The 16,342-nt window shown below is 37.3% G+C and overlaps 1 protein-coding gene across 4 annotated transcripts in view; it reads right to left on the reverse strand.

The window, feature by feature from the left end:
* The window catches only part of asxl2 (ASXL transcriptional regulator 2), a 291,665-nt gene that overhangs the window by 18,246 nt on the left and 257,077 nt on the right, over positions 1-16,342 (reverse strand). For all 4 annotated transcript variants that reach the window (XM_039748788.1, XM_039748791.1, XM_039748790.1 and 1 more), the window contains one exon: positions 8,607-8,770. In XM_039748788.1, coding sequence (XP_039604722.1) covers positions 8,607-8,770 — 164 coding nt within the window. The remainder of the gene's footprint in view (positions 1-8,606; positions 8,771-16,342) is intronic.

The raw sequence follows: 16,342 nt of genomic DNA on the forward strand, positions 1-16,342 counted from the left end.
ATCATCACCCATGGCCTCTCTCTTCCACCTTCAGTTAAACTATCATTTTCTTTCACCTCTGCTCAACTGTAACACACTTCCAGATATAACCTTACGGAAACTTCTGAGGTCAGAGGTAATTCCCAGGAATCCCAGAGCCTGATATCCAGATACTTCTGCCCCAGGAGTCCCTGAAACTCCAAATTTGCACTCCATTTTAAAGGGCCAGATGACACCTCGGTCACCTGTCCATTAGAGTGGATAGCAGAGATACAAAATTAGCAAAAATGCGTTCAACAATAATAACAACAGTGTATTTCCCAGCCTTGACTTTAATTTTGTTTCTTTTCTTTGTATAGGAAAAACAAATTGAAGAAATTCATTTGCAGAGAGACCCTTCCCAGGTAGGTTGGGAGGGAAATGGTTTTGTCAAAAATGGGGGAAAAACAACTCACAAAACAGAATGCAAGTAATCTTCTTCACGGAGCAAGATGGCCAAATTATCATTGCCACCTCAGAAATACAATATAATAGTACAAACCACTTTTTTCTTGCACAGCACTCCTCAATAAGGGCTTCTGTTGAAGCTTAAAACAACTAGAAAAAAAATAAATGAAATGACAAATGATTCACATACAATATTAAACTCAATTTACTGTTGGAAAAAATCCACGAAGCAAGAAAACAATTAAAAACTCTGAGTGAAACTATATACCAAAACAGCTCCTTTCAATTGAGTGGGGGGCTTTCCTAGCTGCTTTCCAATATAGACTGAAACTTCTTTCTTTCTTTCTTTCACCAATTTGCTGTAAAAAGCAAGCTGACCATTTCTACATCATGAAAATACAACTGAAAATCGCCAGCTGGTACCCTGTCATATTACTTTATGAGCCAACAGGACGTCATTCTTAAATAACCCAGTGACCAGACAGGTCAAATGCCTCACTGCACCAGGTAAAGAAGCATGAAGTTGCCAAGTGCAAGAAACCACAAAAAGGATCTGAGAGGCTTAATGTCACTGCTGTCTAATTAGTCATGAAAGGAACAAGGCTTCATCTAACAGAACTCGTAGCTAATTCATGTGTCCGTTTCAGCAAAACAAGGATGCCTAATAAGCATAATTTGACCAAAAAAGGTTTGACTGGTCATGAGATTTAACATTTTTAAAGTCTGATACAGCAAAACTGTGGATGGTGAAAAAATTAGACACTTATCTAATTGTCAAGTTCATTATTCAAATTCCACTTAATGTATAACAAAACATGAGGCTGCAGAATTGCTGGACTACATTTAGTTCATGGCACAGATGATAGAACCAGGAGAAGGTTTTAATATTAGCATAAATAATGTGTCTTGGGATGTCTATAGAAACTGACAGGTAATTTATATAATAATTAACCATACCTAAATGCACAAAGTCATGCATGTCTTTGTGTCTATGGTTACAGACCCCTTCAGTCCAAATGTGATGAAGACAGACAATGCAGGATTCAGTTAAGCGATTCCTTGCTGACAGCTCTCTGCTAATAATGTGCAGACAGTAAAAAGCAGAAAATCAAATCACCTTTACCCTCCATAGTTTCATTTAGTCTTCAACTCCTCCATGCCTTATGTACTGTATGTTGCTGCTCTATACAAAGATATTACTAGTTTATAAAGAAAATTAACAGGCTCAGCTAACCTGTCCAAATGATATAAACAGAACTGGATAGTTAAAAGCAGGTTGTAAGTGCATTCAAGAGTAAGGGTAACATGAGTGAATAATGAGTGCTACTGTACATTTACAAATGTATATCAGGTCTAATTAAAAATGAGAGCAGTTTATTTTTAAGATTTAGGCTTCATATCAATGCCACATTCTTATCATTCCAGCTATAAATAAATAAGGATAAAAGTGAACTGCTAATATGAATTTAAAGACTTTGTTATGCAGTAGTGAGACCAAATGTGGAGTACCATATGCAATTATGGTCTCATGCCACAAGACCAAAAGATGCTGTATTTGTACAGAACAGACCAAACTATTCTGTTCCTACAGCAAAGAGCACACACTATCATAAAAGATTGAAAGAATAAATCCACATTAGAAAAGGCTACCTGGGGACCTAATCTAGGTCTTCAAAACTCTCAAAGGCATTAATGAAATCGAATTCTTTCAGATAAATAGAGAATCACGCTGAATGCGAGAAAGCCACAAAGAACTTAAACAGCAATTCATAAATTTACAAAATTAACTTAAGGGATTTTTTTAAAAAAGACTATAGATGAGGGACTGAGATAATTTTATCATATAAATCTTTCGGAAAGAATATCCTGCTTTCATTTCTAAAATTGTATTTCTCATGTTCTCAAAATCTCCTCTTTTGTCAGAAGAAATCACTCTGCAAGGTCACACTTTGAGCATATACCAAATTGATATGGCTGTCAGCTCCAGCTTATGAGGAAAGAGAAAGAATGCAGGTATAGGCAGCATAGCATTTCAAAATAGACATGCCTAGAGAGAACATTCTGCCAAGAAGTTGTTCAAAAAGGAAAGATATTGATTTTGTTTCTCTATGCTATTTTGTGGACTGTTTTAGGACTACATTCTCATTGAATATGATCAGTTGTGCATGTTCCACATTCAATTGGTTGCTCAAACAGAAAATAATAAAATCTACTGCCAAAAATATATAAACCATTTTACAATTTGTTGAAATGATAGATAGATAGATAGATAGATAGATAGATAGATAGATAGATAGATAGATAGATAGATAGATAGATAGATAGATAGGAGTACGGAAAGGACTCAGGATGAGTGTGTTAGGGAGGTGGTGCAGAGCATTGTTCATAATGGAACTTAGTTTTCTTTTAATTTTTTGTATCTCAGAACGAAGCCCACTTTTTTAATTATCTTGTTGATTTAGTTGGTCTCTTTTAATGTGACGTTACTGGCCCAACGTGCTGAAGAATAAAAATCACACTTGCCATCACAGAGTTACAGAATATGTGAAAGATGTTATAATCCAAAATTAAGAAAAGCAGTCTCACAAGAAAAAAAAAGTCTGCTCAACCCTTTCTTATATATTTTTTCTGTGTTATGAGCAGTGGCGTAGCTAGGAGGGGGCGGTCTGCCTCGGGCAGCACATTTTTGGGGGCAGCATTATTGGCCACAAGGCTCAGTACAATTTGCGTATAAGCAGCAGGGTTCGGAAAAATATCACTCATGTGTGAAAAAAGTCAAATTCTCTGATTTTTAACCACAAATGCTTGAAAAATAATGTTCAGACTGTCCTTCTGCATCAGACACAGCAGTTGAAATGTATGAGGCAATGACAAAAATAAACATAAACGTTACACCGTTAATAATTTCTAGGAAGATACACAACTAATTTACAATTTATAATTTCATTTCGTTATAGATCCGAATGCGTTCTTGCTCTGCACAGAAAACATCCCCACCTATTACTTTGGTTCTGGTTTTCTTAGCGTATTATATTAAGCTAATAATTAGAACACGGCTTATCAGTGCATCTATACTATATTCTTGTCTAGTTGATGCTTATAAATGTATATAAAAAATTATTGCTGTTTCTTTATATATGAATAAATCTATGCAAAATATATCTTAATATACGTCATTTTAATTTTCTATTTAAATAGTTTAACATATTCAGATATGTTGGAGGGCGGCAAATTGAAGCCCCGCCCTGCCCCACCCCGAGCGGCATGAACTTGAGCTACGCCACTGGTTATGAGACCAGTCCAACCTGTCATTGATGTAGACTCACAAGTACTTGTGGAAGTGCACCACCTCTACATCCACTCGCTGAATAGTGGCCAGACATAGACGCTCTTTGGTGCGGCAAAACTCAATAACCAGTTCCTTGTTAAGTGGCAGACAATTCTTTCTGTACCAAGAAACAAATGTCTCGACCCAATTCTTAAACTCTATCTCATTCCTCTTATCAGAAAAACACACAAGTGCAAAATTATCGAGAATTTCTGCAATTGACATGTCCTGGTGTTATATTTATAGTCAGTGGTGTGCAGTGTGAAGAGAAAAGGAAACAGGATTGATCCTTGTGGTGCTCCAGTGTTGCTCATCCATACCAGAGACACAGTCCTAAACTCTTGCAAACTGCGGTCTACTAGACAGATAGTTCTTTATCTAGAACCCCATAAGCTCAACTATGTATCTCTGAGTTTACCCCTTACTGTAACAGGAACGGCTGGATGGTATTAAAGAAGGCACTAGAGAAATAAAAAACATAATCCTCACAGTGCTGCCAGCTTTGTCCAGAACAGAATAAGACTTGTGGAGAAGATGGATAATTGTATCTCCCATTCTAATCTATGTCTTATAGGCAACCTGGAGGGATGTACCACAAGAGGACTTATATAGTTGAGGATCAGCCTCTCCAAGATCTTCATGATGTGGGACAAACATAGGTTGAAATTTTGAGCATAAATTGGCTTTCTGTAATTTGCTCATGTATACAAAAAAATAAGCACACAGTCCTTAGAATTACTAAAACTGGAAGACAAAGCAATCCTATGTAAATAATTATTCTCTGGAGATAGCATATTGGTACCCTAAACCCAAAATATAAAGAAAAATAGCTAGCCATTTAACTCAGTTTGCATTTCATATTACTGTTTGAAATTATTAACACACGTGTCAAGTCAAGTTGGGGAGCATGCACTGGTACAGTGTGCTGCCGCACCCACCACACAATGAAACAACTCGGGATCCCAGTTTACAACCTCCCAGGCAGACACGTGGTCCAGTCCCACCCTCCGGAAATGACCCTCTACCTGCCGCAGCCAGGTGTTACGTGGGCGACTCCTTGGCCTGGTCTAGCCACTCGGGTCCCCAACAATGAGGATCTTACGAGCCAGATCACCCTCAGGGGAAACGTGCCACGTCGCTTCGTTCGCCCACCCCCGGGTTTGGTTTGCCAGATATACAATTTAAAGAGATTGTTATTTTCATGGGAATTGTTACATATGCATTATTTTCACTTTTACTTTTGCAAAAACAATACTTGTCCTTTATTTCTGGCACCGGGCGTGGTTAAATTTTCTAAATGCTCGTGTTGTGAAGGGGGGGAGGCCGAATGCACACTAAGGAGATGCTGTCTGATCATCTGCTGTCTTTCTGCTGCTGCTGCTGGCAAGCTGCGTGTTCTTTTTGTTGCACTGCACGTTGATCATTTCAGAGCCAGTACAGCAGCTGGTTAGGGTCTGGAAGCTGAACGCATGCTAAGGAGAAGCAGTCGGATCATTTGCTGTCTTCCTGCTGCTGCTGGCAAGTTGCGCGTTCTGCTTGTCATTGTTTTAAGAGCTGGTAGCACATTATGTCTGTTTTCCAAAAGCATTCCAACAACTGCTTTATTGGATGTCCGTGATCTTGTTTTAAATGTTGTCTGACTGCCTTGTCTCACGTGCCGTTAATGTGTCTCTCACAGGGCATCAAATTGTCTTCCGAGAAGATCATGTCTCGTCTCCCTAGTCTCTCTCCCAGGATTTTTTTTATAATAGAAAGAATTTACTTGTGTTACAAAAGCTAAAGTCCAAAGCTGGTGTCTTCATGAATCACAGCTTTTGCCAGTATTGTACATTCCGTAAGTGGAACACTTGATTTATGGTAATTCAGCTATGAGCAAACTGTTGGTAGTTTTTTAAGTTACTTTCAAAGAGAATCCAATTTCACAAAAACTATGATTATATAAGTAGTTTATCTTACAATAGTTTAATTTTTGACAGCAATACAGATATTGTGGTTGCTTGTGAATTTCACCTTGGGATTAATAAAGTATCTATCTATAAGGAAACTTAAAATCTATACTAATAAAAGGCAAAGCCCTCACTCACTCACTGACTCATCACTAATTCTCCAACTTCCCGTGTGGGTGGAAGGCTGAAATTTGGCAGGTTCATTCCTTACAGCTTCCTTACAAAAGTTGGGCAGGTTTTATATCGAAATTCTACGCGTAATGGTCATAACTGGAAGCAGTTTTTCTCCATTTACTGTAATGGAGATGAGCTTAAACGCCGTGGGGGCGGAGTTTCGTGTGACATCATCACGCCTCCCACATAATCACGCAGTACATAGAAAACCAGGAAGACCTCAAAAAAGCGCTCAAGAAAACATGCATTATATAATTGAGAAGGCAGCGAAACAATAAGAAGCGAGCGAGTGACATATACAACCATATTCATGAGTTCTGCTACTTCGGAAACAAAGCACGATGTAAACCTACACTTTAAATTAAGTTCATAGACAGGCTGCCGCTGGCGTTTGTAATTTAGTGCCTGCCCATATAAGGCCGTCCGTCAGCGGCAATCCAATAGCAAACTGCCACGGGTAAATATTCACGGGTGAAGGACTGTGCTTATGGAGAGGAAGATGAGATGGTCAGGGTGGTGTTTAACACAAACTCAGCGAAACTGCGAGAGAAAGTTTTAAGTGCCAGGACTAAGGTAACATTAAATAAAGCTATGGACATAGCACGAGATGGCACCAGCACAGCTGGGAACCTTCGATGCAAGTACACCGAGTGGCTCACGTGAACTGGCGAGTGCACAGATAAAAGCAACAGTTCCAAAGAGCTGAACAAAACCGAATTACACAATTGAAAAGGCAGCAAAAATATGAAGCGTCTGATAAGCATATTCATAAATGCAGCTACTGTGGAAACAAAGCACACGGTGGAAAAGTCAATGTCCGCTAAAGGAAGACAGTGTAAAAAACCCGTGCATGCAGTGTGTCAGGTCTCAGATAAAGAAGAAGACGAGCTGTTTATTGATGCAGTAAGAAAGCGAATCGATGAATGAAACCTGTCATCTTTACAGCGATTGACAAACACGGAATGTAACTTGAACACAACACATCCTACAAATACGAACCTGATTGAAAGAAATAATGATAATCAAATCCTTGATGACAGCAACACTCAGTAACACTCACAAAACAAATACTGTATATTGACAGTCATGTTACGTTATTTTTAAAATGTTCCCTTTTCTTTTTCTACCTTTTTTAACACACTACTTCTCCGCTGCGATACGGGTATATATATATGTATATATATATATCCCGCTCTACATACTCGAATAATGGATACTTTATTCGCCATCAATGATTGTTTTGGTAAAGCCATACTCAGTGTATTCCTTAGATGAGCGGTAAAAAGTAAGAGCGAGGAGAGGATGACTTATTGAGGCATTCAGGCTGTAGTGCTTGCGTCAACTCTATCTGAATTGCGCGATCACATTTGAAAAAAAATATATTTTCAAGTTCTATTTAGTCCATATGTGTCAAACTCAAGGGCCGCGGGCCACATCCGGACCGGCGTGTAATTATATCCGCCCGAGATCATTTTATATACTGTATTATTGTTATTAAAGCCCGGGTATATGAAGCGCTGGTAACACAATAAACTACAGATCCCATAATGCAGCGCTTCAGCTGCCTTGCTGAACACTTACCGCTTACTAGAGTTATTGCGCACTGAGTTTGCACGGCGCTTTGGTGACTTTGAAGAACAAAAAAAGTCCGTCTACATGCGTCTCGAACCTTGTGCATGTTTGGTAGCACATATCTGTGTGAGAAGCTCTTCTCAGTGATAAAGACTAACAAAACAGCACACAGGAGTCGCCTCACTGATGAGCACCTGCAATCCATCCTGAGAATCTCCACAACACAGAACCTCACACCAAACAGAAACGAACTTGTGGCCAAAAAGATGCCAGGCGTCCAGCTCTAAAATGACATATGAGCAAAGACAACTGAATGATTTGATTTTTATTGCACGTAAGAGCGGAGTCAACCGTTTTAACAAACAGCGTATTGCACTGATACGAAATAGCTGTGTGTGTATATATGTAGATATGTACTGTATGTATATGTATATATATGTTTATATATGTGTGTGTGTATGTATGTATATATATATATGTATTTGTGTGTATATATGTGTGTGTATGTATGTATATATGTGTGTGTATATATGTAGATATATATGTATGTATATATGTGTATATGTATAGATATGTATATATGACAACAACACTCATCACTCACAACAGTGACAAAACAATTACATTGACAATCAGGTTACGTTATTTTCAAAATGTTTCCTTTTCTTTTCATTGCTTCTTTAACACACTACTTCTCCGCTGCGAAGCGCGGGTATTTTGCTATTTATAATAAAATCCATCATTTACAAACAACAGGGGTTTTTATTGTAGCTTTAAATGTTGCTACAATTAAAAAAAATCTAATACTGATATTTTCATTTTATTAAATAGATTCTTAATAATTGAAAAAAATCCTAACCTGTTTCAGACAAAAAGAAACTAGATATCAAAATAAATCTTTCTTTTTATATGTTAATATAGTGTATATCTTTACATGTACAATCCATATGCTCATTTATAGTAAGCATTATTTATTTCAGCTCATCATGTTACAGTGGCCTTTAAAATATTCAGTACAATAAACAGATACATTAAACATTGCATATTTAAACTTAGAAGTAAGACCATATCAATTGTAAAGCTGACAATGCAAACAGTTTAAGGGTTGTTATTAACATATTATTCTCACATAGCTAAAAAATAAATTACAAAACACCAACCTGTTGGTCCACCTCTGGCAGAAGTCTAAGAAGCTGCTGTTGGCACTCAGGTGACAATATAGAGAAGTTGTGCTTGTTTATCAAGGCGCGCAGGTTGGTGTTTACTAGGATGGAGTCTGGCGTTTCCACATCAATCTCTGCACATTTTGCACGTTTTATTGGTTCTAAATAAAACAGAAATATATAAATACTGTGAATCTCAAGGAAAAGATGATTAGTAAGAAAATTCAACTTTAATTTGTAGATTTTTAGACACTTATTTTGTTATAAGCGTTACACTTCATGGACTCTAAACTGTACTTTATCGCCAAAACATTCTATACACCCCTTCTATAATAAAGACATGATATTATGAAATCACTAATTATATTAGTACTGCTTCTATTAAACAAAAATATTTAATACATTTTCAAACATTACAGTTTAGACCAGCAGACATAAAAGTTAAATAAATCCTAAACACAACGCACAATTTAAGGCATTATGAATCAGATGAAAATAAGTTAGAAGTTATTCTAATACAGTCCAATGCTGACAGATACCAAATACACTGAGAAAAGAATGTCCTTTATCACATAAACAGAAAAGTCATGCATCCAGTTTAAAAATGGAAATTTTCGTAATTCTTCAATTGCCATATCACATTTTCCGGCAGCACATTGTCACAATGGAGAGCTTCACATGCAGGTGTGAATAACATTTGCACATAGTCCAATTGTCTGCATGCTTTTTATTTTGTTGGTATTTTTTATGTTTTAATCCATTTTTCCACTTGCATTAAAAAAATGTGTGTGTGAGATTAGTGAAACACTCTACATTAGCCTAATATGAGTATGTGCACAAGTTAATGTGCCCTAAAATGACCAGACACCATATTCCAAAGCTGACTCCGGCTTTGGGCTTTTTGGACTTTGTGAGTGGGATCACTAGACAGAATGGACGGCTTTTATAGGTTATTCCAAGCTCCTGTTTAAATGTCATTTTAAATATCGGCCATCCTATGCTTCATTTGCCATATACTCGAACATATATTTTGTGTGACAATATTGTCATTTGTTTTGTGATTGTATTTATTATAGAATATTGATATTTTGTTTTTCTGTGTGTTGTTTAAAATATCTTAAAAGCTGCACAAAAAAATGAGACCAACAAAAATGACATCAAAATATTCCTATTAAGCATTACTGAACTCTCTATTAAACTTATACATTATATGGTGACCACAGCTAATACCTGTATATAAAGCACACCGATGCTTATTTTATTTCGTTCACATTCTTACCATAATCTAACCAAAAGAAAATAATACAATTTATTAATATAAAGGTTATAGTATGCAGCTGAAAAACGTGTTTAAGAATACATTTTAAAAATGAACATATATGGTTAATTGGCCCAGTGACTCCATATCTATTCAATGGCATAGGCAGACAGTAATCACCAGGATATGGATTACTGACTAATGGCCGTGTATGCTACAGGCTGATATTGATGTTAGCATACACTTGAAATGGTTATGCCATATGAGCACATACAACCATGTTAGGAGCTGCAAAAGGAAGTGATCAAATCTGCATAAATTTAAAAAAAAATAGTCACATTTTATTTTTTGACTTTCTGGTACCTGACTTTCTGATTCATACTAGCCTCACATTTGTTTTGTCTTTTGTTTCTAGAAATGCAGATTTGTGTCTGAATACGATTATTCTACTATTCACTGTAGTCTCCCAAAGATTAGAGCATCTTTACAAACTCTTCAGGGGATAGAAACTGTCCTCAGCATCTGCTGGCCACTACCGGCATAACTCTTGTTAGGACTGGAATCTCATGAAGGCAATTATCAGTTTGCAGGATAATAAAGGATAGTCTCAAGTTTTACTTTGAACATGGACTAAAACTACTTTTTAATCTTGGTACAGACACACAGTAATATGGGTATGGAACAGAGGTGTACTATTAAACGGCAGGGAGGTAAACGCTTCAAAGAAGTAATACAGGGTACATAAGAAAAATCAGGAACTAATGAATCAGAGACATATATCGGACGTCACCATGTGCTAGACTAGGGCCATCCATTGTCTGCACTTCAAGTGCACAGTACAAGTCAATTATCTTTTCATTTCTTATTTAAAAAATTCAAATATGTTATGTTTTATTACCATGCTCTACATCCAACCAAAGTTAATCTCAGTGCCAAGCTAAAGACGTTTGGAGACATATTTAGATGTCTTTCCCTAACTGCCTGCAGTACTGTACCTCCAAATGCCTTTAAAGGGCCAAGTGTCTCCTGCACAGATTAAAAATCTCAGTTATATCAGTCAGGAGACTTCAATTCCATCTGATGGGCTAGAATGTAATGAATGGCCTTTCCCCACACACTCTGCACCTCATGCTTTTTGTCCTCACAACAGGACTGGACAGCTTTTTAAAGCGTATGTGCTAAACCCTTCTTGATTTTCTGACTCTTTGTTAGGGCTAATATTTAATTTCACCAATATAGGTGTCCTAGTTTTTGAGGGGACAGCACAGTGGCGCAGTAGTAGCGCTGCTGCCTCGCAGTAAGGAGACCTGGGTACACTTCTTGAGTCCTCCCTGCGTGGAGTTTGCATGTTCTCCCCGTGTCTGCGTGGGTTTCCTCTGGGTACTCCAGTTTCCTCCCACAGTCCAAAGACATGCAGGTTAGGTGCATTGGCGATCCTAAATTGTTCCTAGTGTGTGCTTGGTGTGCAGGTATGTGTGTGTGCCCTGCAGTAGTGGCGTCCCACCCATGACTTGTTCCTGCCTTGTGCCCCGTGTTGGCTGGGATTGGCTCCCCGTGACCCTGTAGTTAGGATATAACGGGCTGGATGGATGGATAGTTTTTGAGGGGTTACATTACTTTGTTGTTAAATTTGATGTTCGGAAATTTGTTATCAACACTTACGTAAAGTGAGACCTTTCAATGGCCTTGACAGGAATGATTTCTGATACTGTATGTACTTGAAAGCAAAGGTGAGTAATCAAAATGTGCATAGCATTACTTTTAGCAAGTATCACCTCATTAACATTTACATTTCATTTACATTTACTTATTTAGTTGACACCTTTATCCAAGGCGACTTACAACATTTATGATACAACTGCTTTTTGCTGATTAAGACAAGTCAACATAACAAGTGTCTCATTAGTCAAAGCAAGGCCACCGTGACCCCAGATGGGATTTCTGAACTTGACTTGAAATGATTCTGGGAGAAAGTTTGCAGTCAGGATGACAGTTAGAGAGGCAAAGCTGACAGAGAGAAGGCAGAAAGGCCTTTGTGTGTGTGAGTGTGTGTGTGTGTGTGTTGTGGGGAGAAATGGGGGGAGGAGAGATCAGATATTAAAAGGTGGGGTGTTTTGGAAAGATATGCCAGAGCGCATATTCCCTCCTGGTAGAAAATAGTACAAAAATTGTATCAGCAGGTACAAAAAGACCGCTATTATTTTTAAATGTATTTTTGCCTTGTCCTGTATTTTATGACAAAGCTCATTTGCGATATCTGCTGGATTGTTCTGTCTGCAAGCAGGAGACAGGCTTTTTACAGCGAGTATGTGTAAATAAATGCTTACATTTGTCAAGCAACTTAATCCCTCTTTAAGGATCTTCAAAAAGCACAGGAATGAAAATGAATTGATTTCTGGAAGCAGAAACATCCTCTCAAAAACTCAATTTATGTTTTCCTGAGAGAACATGTCTTAGGGAGTATGGATGTACCTTTCCCATATTAGTTAGCACAAATATAAAATTAACCAATTTTGTTGGAAGCACAATATATGTGTCTGAGCAGTGTTAGTAGGAGTAGCAACAGGGAGACAAAATGAGGCAGCTCACTCTGGCTCTACCACAGCGCCGTACAAAATGAAAACAAAAAATCAAAAAACAGGAAGAGCCAAAAAAAATAACAAATAGTGAAAGTAAAAATGCTAGCTACAGCAAGGTTGAAAAGTCACACAAATGGTATATTACTCTTTAGCAGATCTGCAAAGCTAAAAAAAGATTTTTCTGAGTCTTTTTTGGATTAAAACAAATTATTTAGAAAATTTGAAAACAGTAGGGAAGAGTGTGAGGCATAATAAAGTAAGAAAATTAATTTTACAAAGCTTTAAAATGTGTTCAAAATATTTCTTAAAATTAAAGAAATGAGTAAAGAAATATCCACATTTAGAGGGTGATTTGGAACAACTAAACAATGCTGAGATCTGCTGAAAAGAGGACAAATTAAAATAAAACAATTAGAGAACCAATTTAGATTAACTTACATTCACTGAAAAGTGTCAATTCAGTATTTCCTTTGCCATACTTATTACACAACTGAATCTTTTGAATGCTATCCATAAAAGGTCTGTTTTTTTTTTACTAGATTATATTTTAAGGTACTAGGGGGTCCGCCCCCTGCTTGCTTCGCTCGCTCAGCCCCGTGTTTGCTTTACTGGATATACAATACAATACAATTTATTTTTTGTATAGCTCAAAATCACACAAGAAGTGCCACAATGGGCCCTGCCTACTGACAGCCCCCCAGCGTTGACCCTCTAAGAAGACCAGAAAAAACTCCCCAAAAAAACCCTTGTAGGGAAAAAATTGAAGAAACCTCGGGAAAGGCAGTTCAAAGAGCGACCCCTTTCCAGGTAGGTTGGGCGTGCAGTGGGTGTCAAAAAGAAGGGGGTCAATACAATACAGTACAATATATAGAACAGAACAAATCCTCAATTCATTATAAAAATAAAAAGTACAGAATAGAATTTCACATGAGATGATATCACATAATATGATTTGGATTTGTTTTAAGTCCTGGAGACCTCATTCATCAAGCTGCCTCTCCCATTTGGCCATTCCACATCTGAAATAGCACTAATCCGATGAAAGGACCCCTTCTTTCCCACGATTTCTGCAATCCTCCATCAGGGATGACTTTACCTTAGGCAGGCAATATACAATTTAAAGAGATTGTTATTTTCTTGGGAATTGTTACATATGCATTATTTTCACTTTTACTTTAAAAACTTTTGTAAAAACAATACTTGCCCTTGTGCTGTCGCGCTGCCCTTCGATCTTTTTAAAGCCTGTCCAGCCGATGTCCTTTTTGCTACTTTGTGTCTCTGCTGCTCGCATTCTGATCACTTCTCCGTGATCATAAGTATACACCTGACCGAATTGTGTTTTCTTTGAAATTAAACTTATTGTTGCTTTAACTGTTGCGGGTCCACAGATTGTCATAGCATATGTTCCATTATTGTGTAAATCTGCGTTTTGTGCATTGAATGATGCAAATGCGAAAAGACTTTGTTTTCTGCTCTTTTCCTTTTATTTCTGACCTTGCTTTGTACTGCTATTTTTTCAATTACACCTGGTCCTGATGATTAATTTCCTTTTTTTTTACGCTATTGCGATCTTTTATTCGTTGACGTTACATTTATAACGTATTGTCCTTTATATGCTTTATATCCACTGAGACACCTGTATGTGCTGCTTTCCTTTACACTGCTGATTTTTTTTTTGCCCATTCTCTTTCGTCTCATGGTTCTTTTATTTGTCTTTCGTGATCTTAACGTGACGATCACGTATCGTCTCCTAGTCATTCATTCCACAGGATTTTTTTTATAATAGAGAGAAATTCATGTTGAATCTGTTATAAAGTTGACAAAAAATAAATATGTTGCTCATAGCTTCTAACAATTGTTTTAGCAAATGAAACAGATATTTTTTGTTTATTCCTGACCTTCTCCTATGAAAGGAAATGTAGGAATAAGCATTTCAGACATCCAGTCAAAGCATAATTAGTATATGCCCAGAATTTGTCACACATAAGCTAAATAAAAATGGTGAAAGCAAACAAACAACTTCACCAACCAACATTTTTTATTTTTTTAAGGTTTGTAGTCAATGAAACTGGTAGAACTTGTCACACACGTGCACATAGGAGTCAGCCAAAGTTGTCAGCTCGGGTGTTGATGTAGTGCACTAACCTCTGTTTTCCTCCTCTGCAGATCATCAGAAGGGAAGCCAAGCTAAACCAGTATCAACTTCCTGTCCTGAACACGCCCTCCTACTGATCTCACTTCCGGCACTTTCCCATGAACCTGCTTCTTCCTGATCACCAACTATAAAGGCCATGCACCTTTCCTGCCCATTCAGTTCTCCTTTGGACTCAGTCTTTTGTGATTACTCGCTGATTTTCTTATTTTTCTTGCAATATACAGGGAGGATCCCCAACTCTTTATCTCTGTTTTACTTGTTATTAAAAACTATAGGAAGTCAAAAAGGTCTGTGCCAAGTCAACCTGTATGACAAAAGTGTGCTGCTAGAATTAAACCCTAAAAATGCCAGAATGTATGATAATATATATATTTCTTCACTTAGGAAAAGGAGAACGGTAGGCTCTAAAATACAGTGCAAGGTTTGAAATCTGCTATTACTGAAATTAAAATATAAGAGAGTTGGCCACTGGCCCAACTACATACATAATTTACTGACCAAACCAATTTCATTCTTCATAATTATGACTACTAATACAAAATTATGATGTTTCATTAACCAAAATAAAAATATAGAGTTTGGCACTAATGCTTTAGAACTCCAGAGTTCTGTACTTTGGATGCTGTCTGTGTGGAGAATGCAAATTCACAGAGTGCCCAGGTGGGTTTTCTACCTCCCAATTCTTAAAGATGTTGCAGCTGAACACTGGCCCAGTGTGATTGACTGTGCCATTTGATGAACTGGTCCCCTATAAGTGGAGGGCTCATTGTGCTCAATACTGCCAGCAGAGGCTCTGGGGCCCTAAGACCAAATATTGGACTAAAATAAGTGATCTGAATTATTCATTAGTTATGAGATAAGCAAAATGTTCTACCGGAATGCGGCTGCTTTGTAATATATATATTTAACATTCTCTGAATCTTTGAATATTTGTATTTACATTTACATTTAAATACAGCTGCTAAGAGGAAACACACTATTAGCCAGCATTTCAGAAGGCATAAGAAATTCAAGTAGATATAATATAGTTACCTATTCTTTATTTCAATGCTGCCTCTGTCAAGGACACAGAAGTGCTCAAAAGTTGGTTTATTCAATACATTATTTATAGAGAACAAAGTCAGCTAAACAAATTCCCCTCCCCAATCCAGTATGATTAATGCTTTATTAACCGATTATAATGTTGGCGGTAAAGTGACAAGCACTGCTGTGTTACAACTTGAGTGAATCCCAGCCTAGTTATTTTCTGTGGGGTTTGCAGGTTTGTCCTGTGTCAGTGCGGGTTTTTCTCTGGATACACTGCCTTGTCCATTACATTCTAAAGATGTGCTTGCTAGGTCAACTGTCAACTTAAACTCTGGCCATTTATGCAAGGCTTTAGTTTTATTAATGAGTGTATGCTGTGAGGGACTGGGGCCTCCTGTGGGGATGCTCCCACTCTAAGTCCTATGCTGTCAAGATAGGTGAGAGTCCTCCATGATCCTAAATAAGATTAAATATGTTTGAAAAACAACTTGATAAAAAATAATTAACTGCTTAGGTTCTACAAAACTGAGAAGACTCCCATACTGTATACAACAGAACTGTACTTAAGCAATTCAATGTATTAAGCAATTCAATTGTGTTATTTGGATTACTAGACTTAGAATAGCTATTGGATGGTTAATGGATGTCACTGTCATAATGTAAGATAGTGGCAAATTAGAGTAGATTTGGGGTACACCATTCTCTGAATCCTTTT

This window comes from Polypterus senegalus, chromosome 3 (assembly GCF_016835505.1).
Source record: "Polypterus senegalus isolate Bchr_013 chromosome 3, ASM1683550v1, whole genome shotgun sequence".
Taxonomy (NCBI): Eukaryota; Metazoa; Chordata; class Cladistia; order Polypteriformes; family Polypteridae; genus Polypterus; species Polypterus senegalus.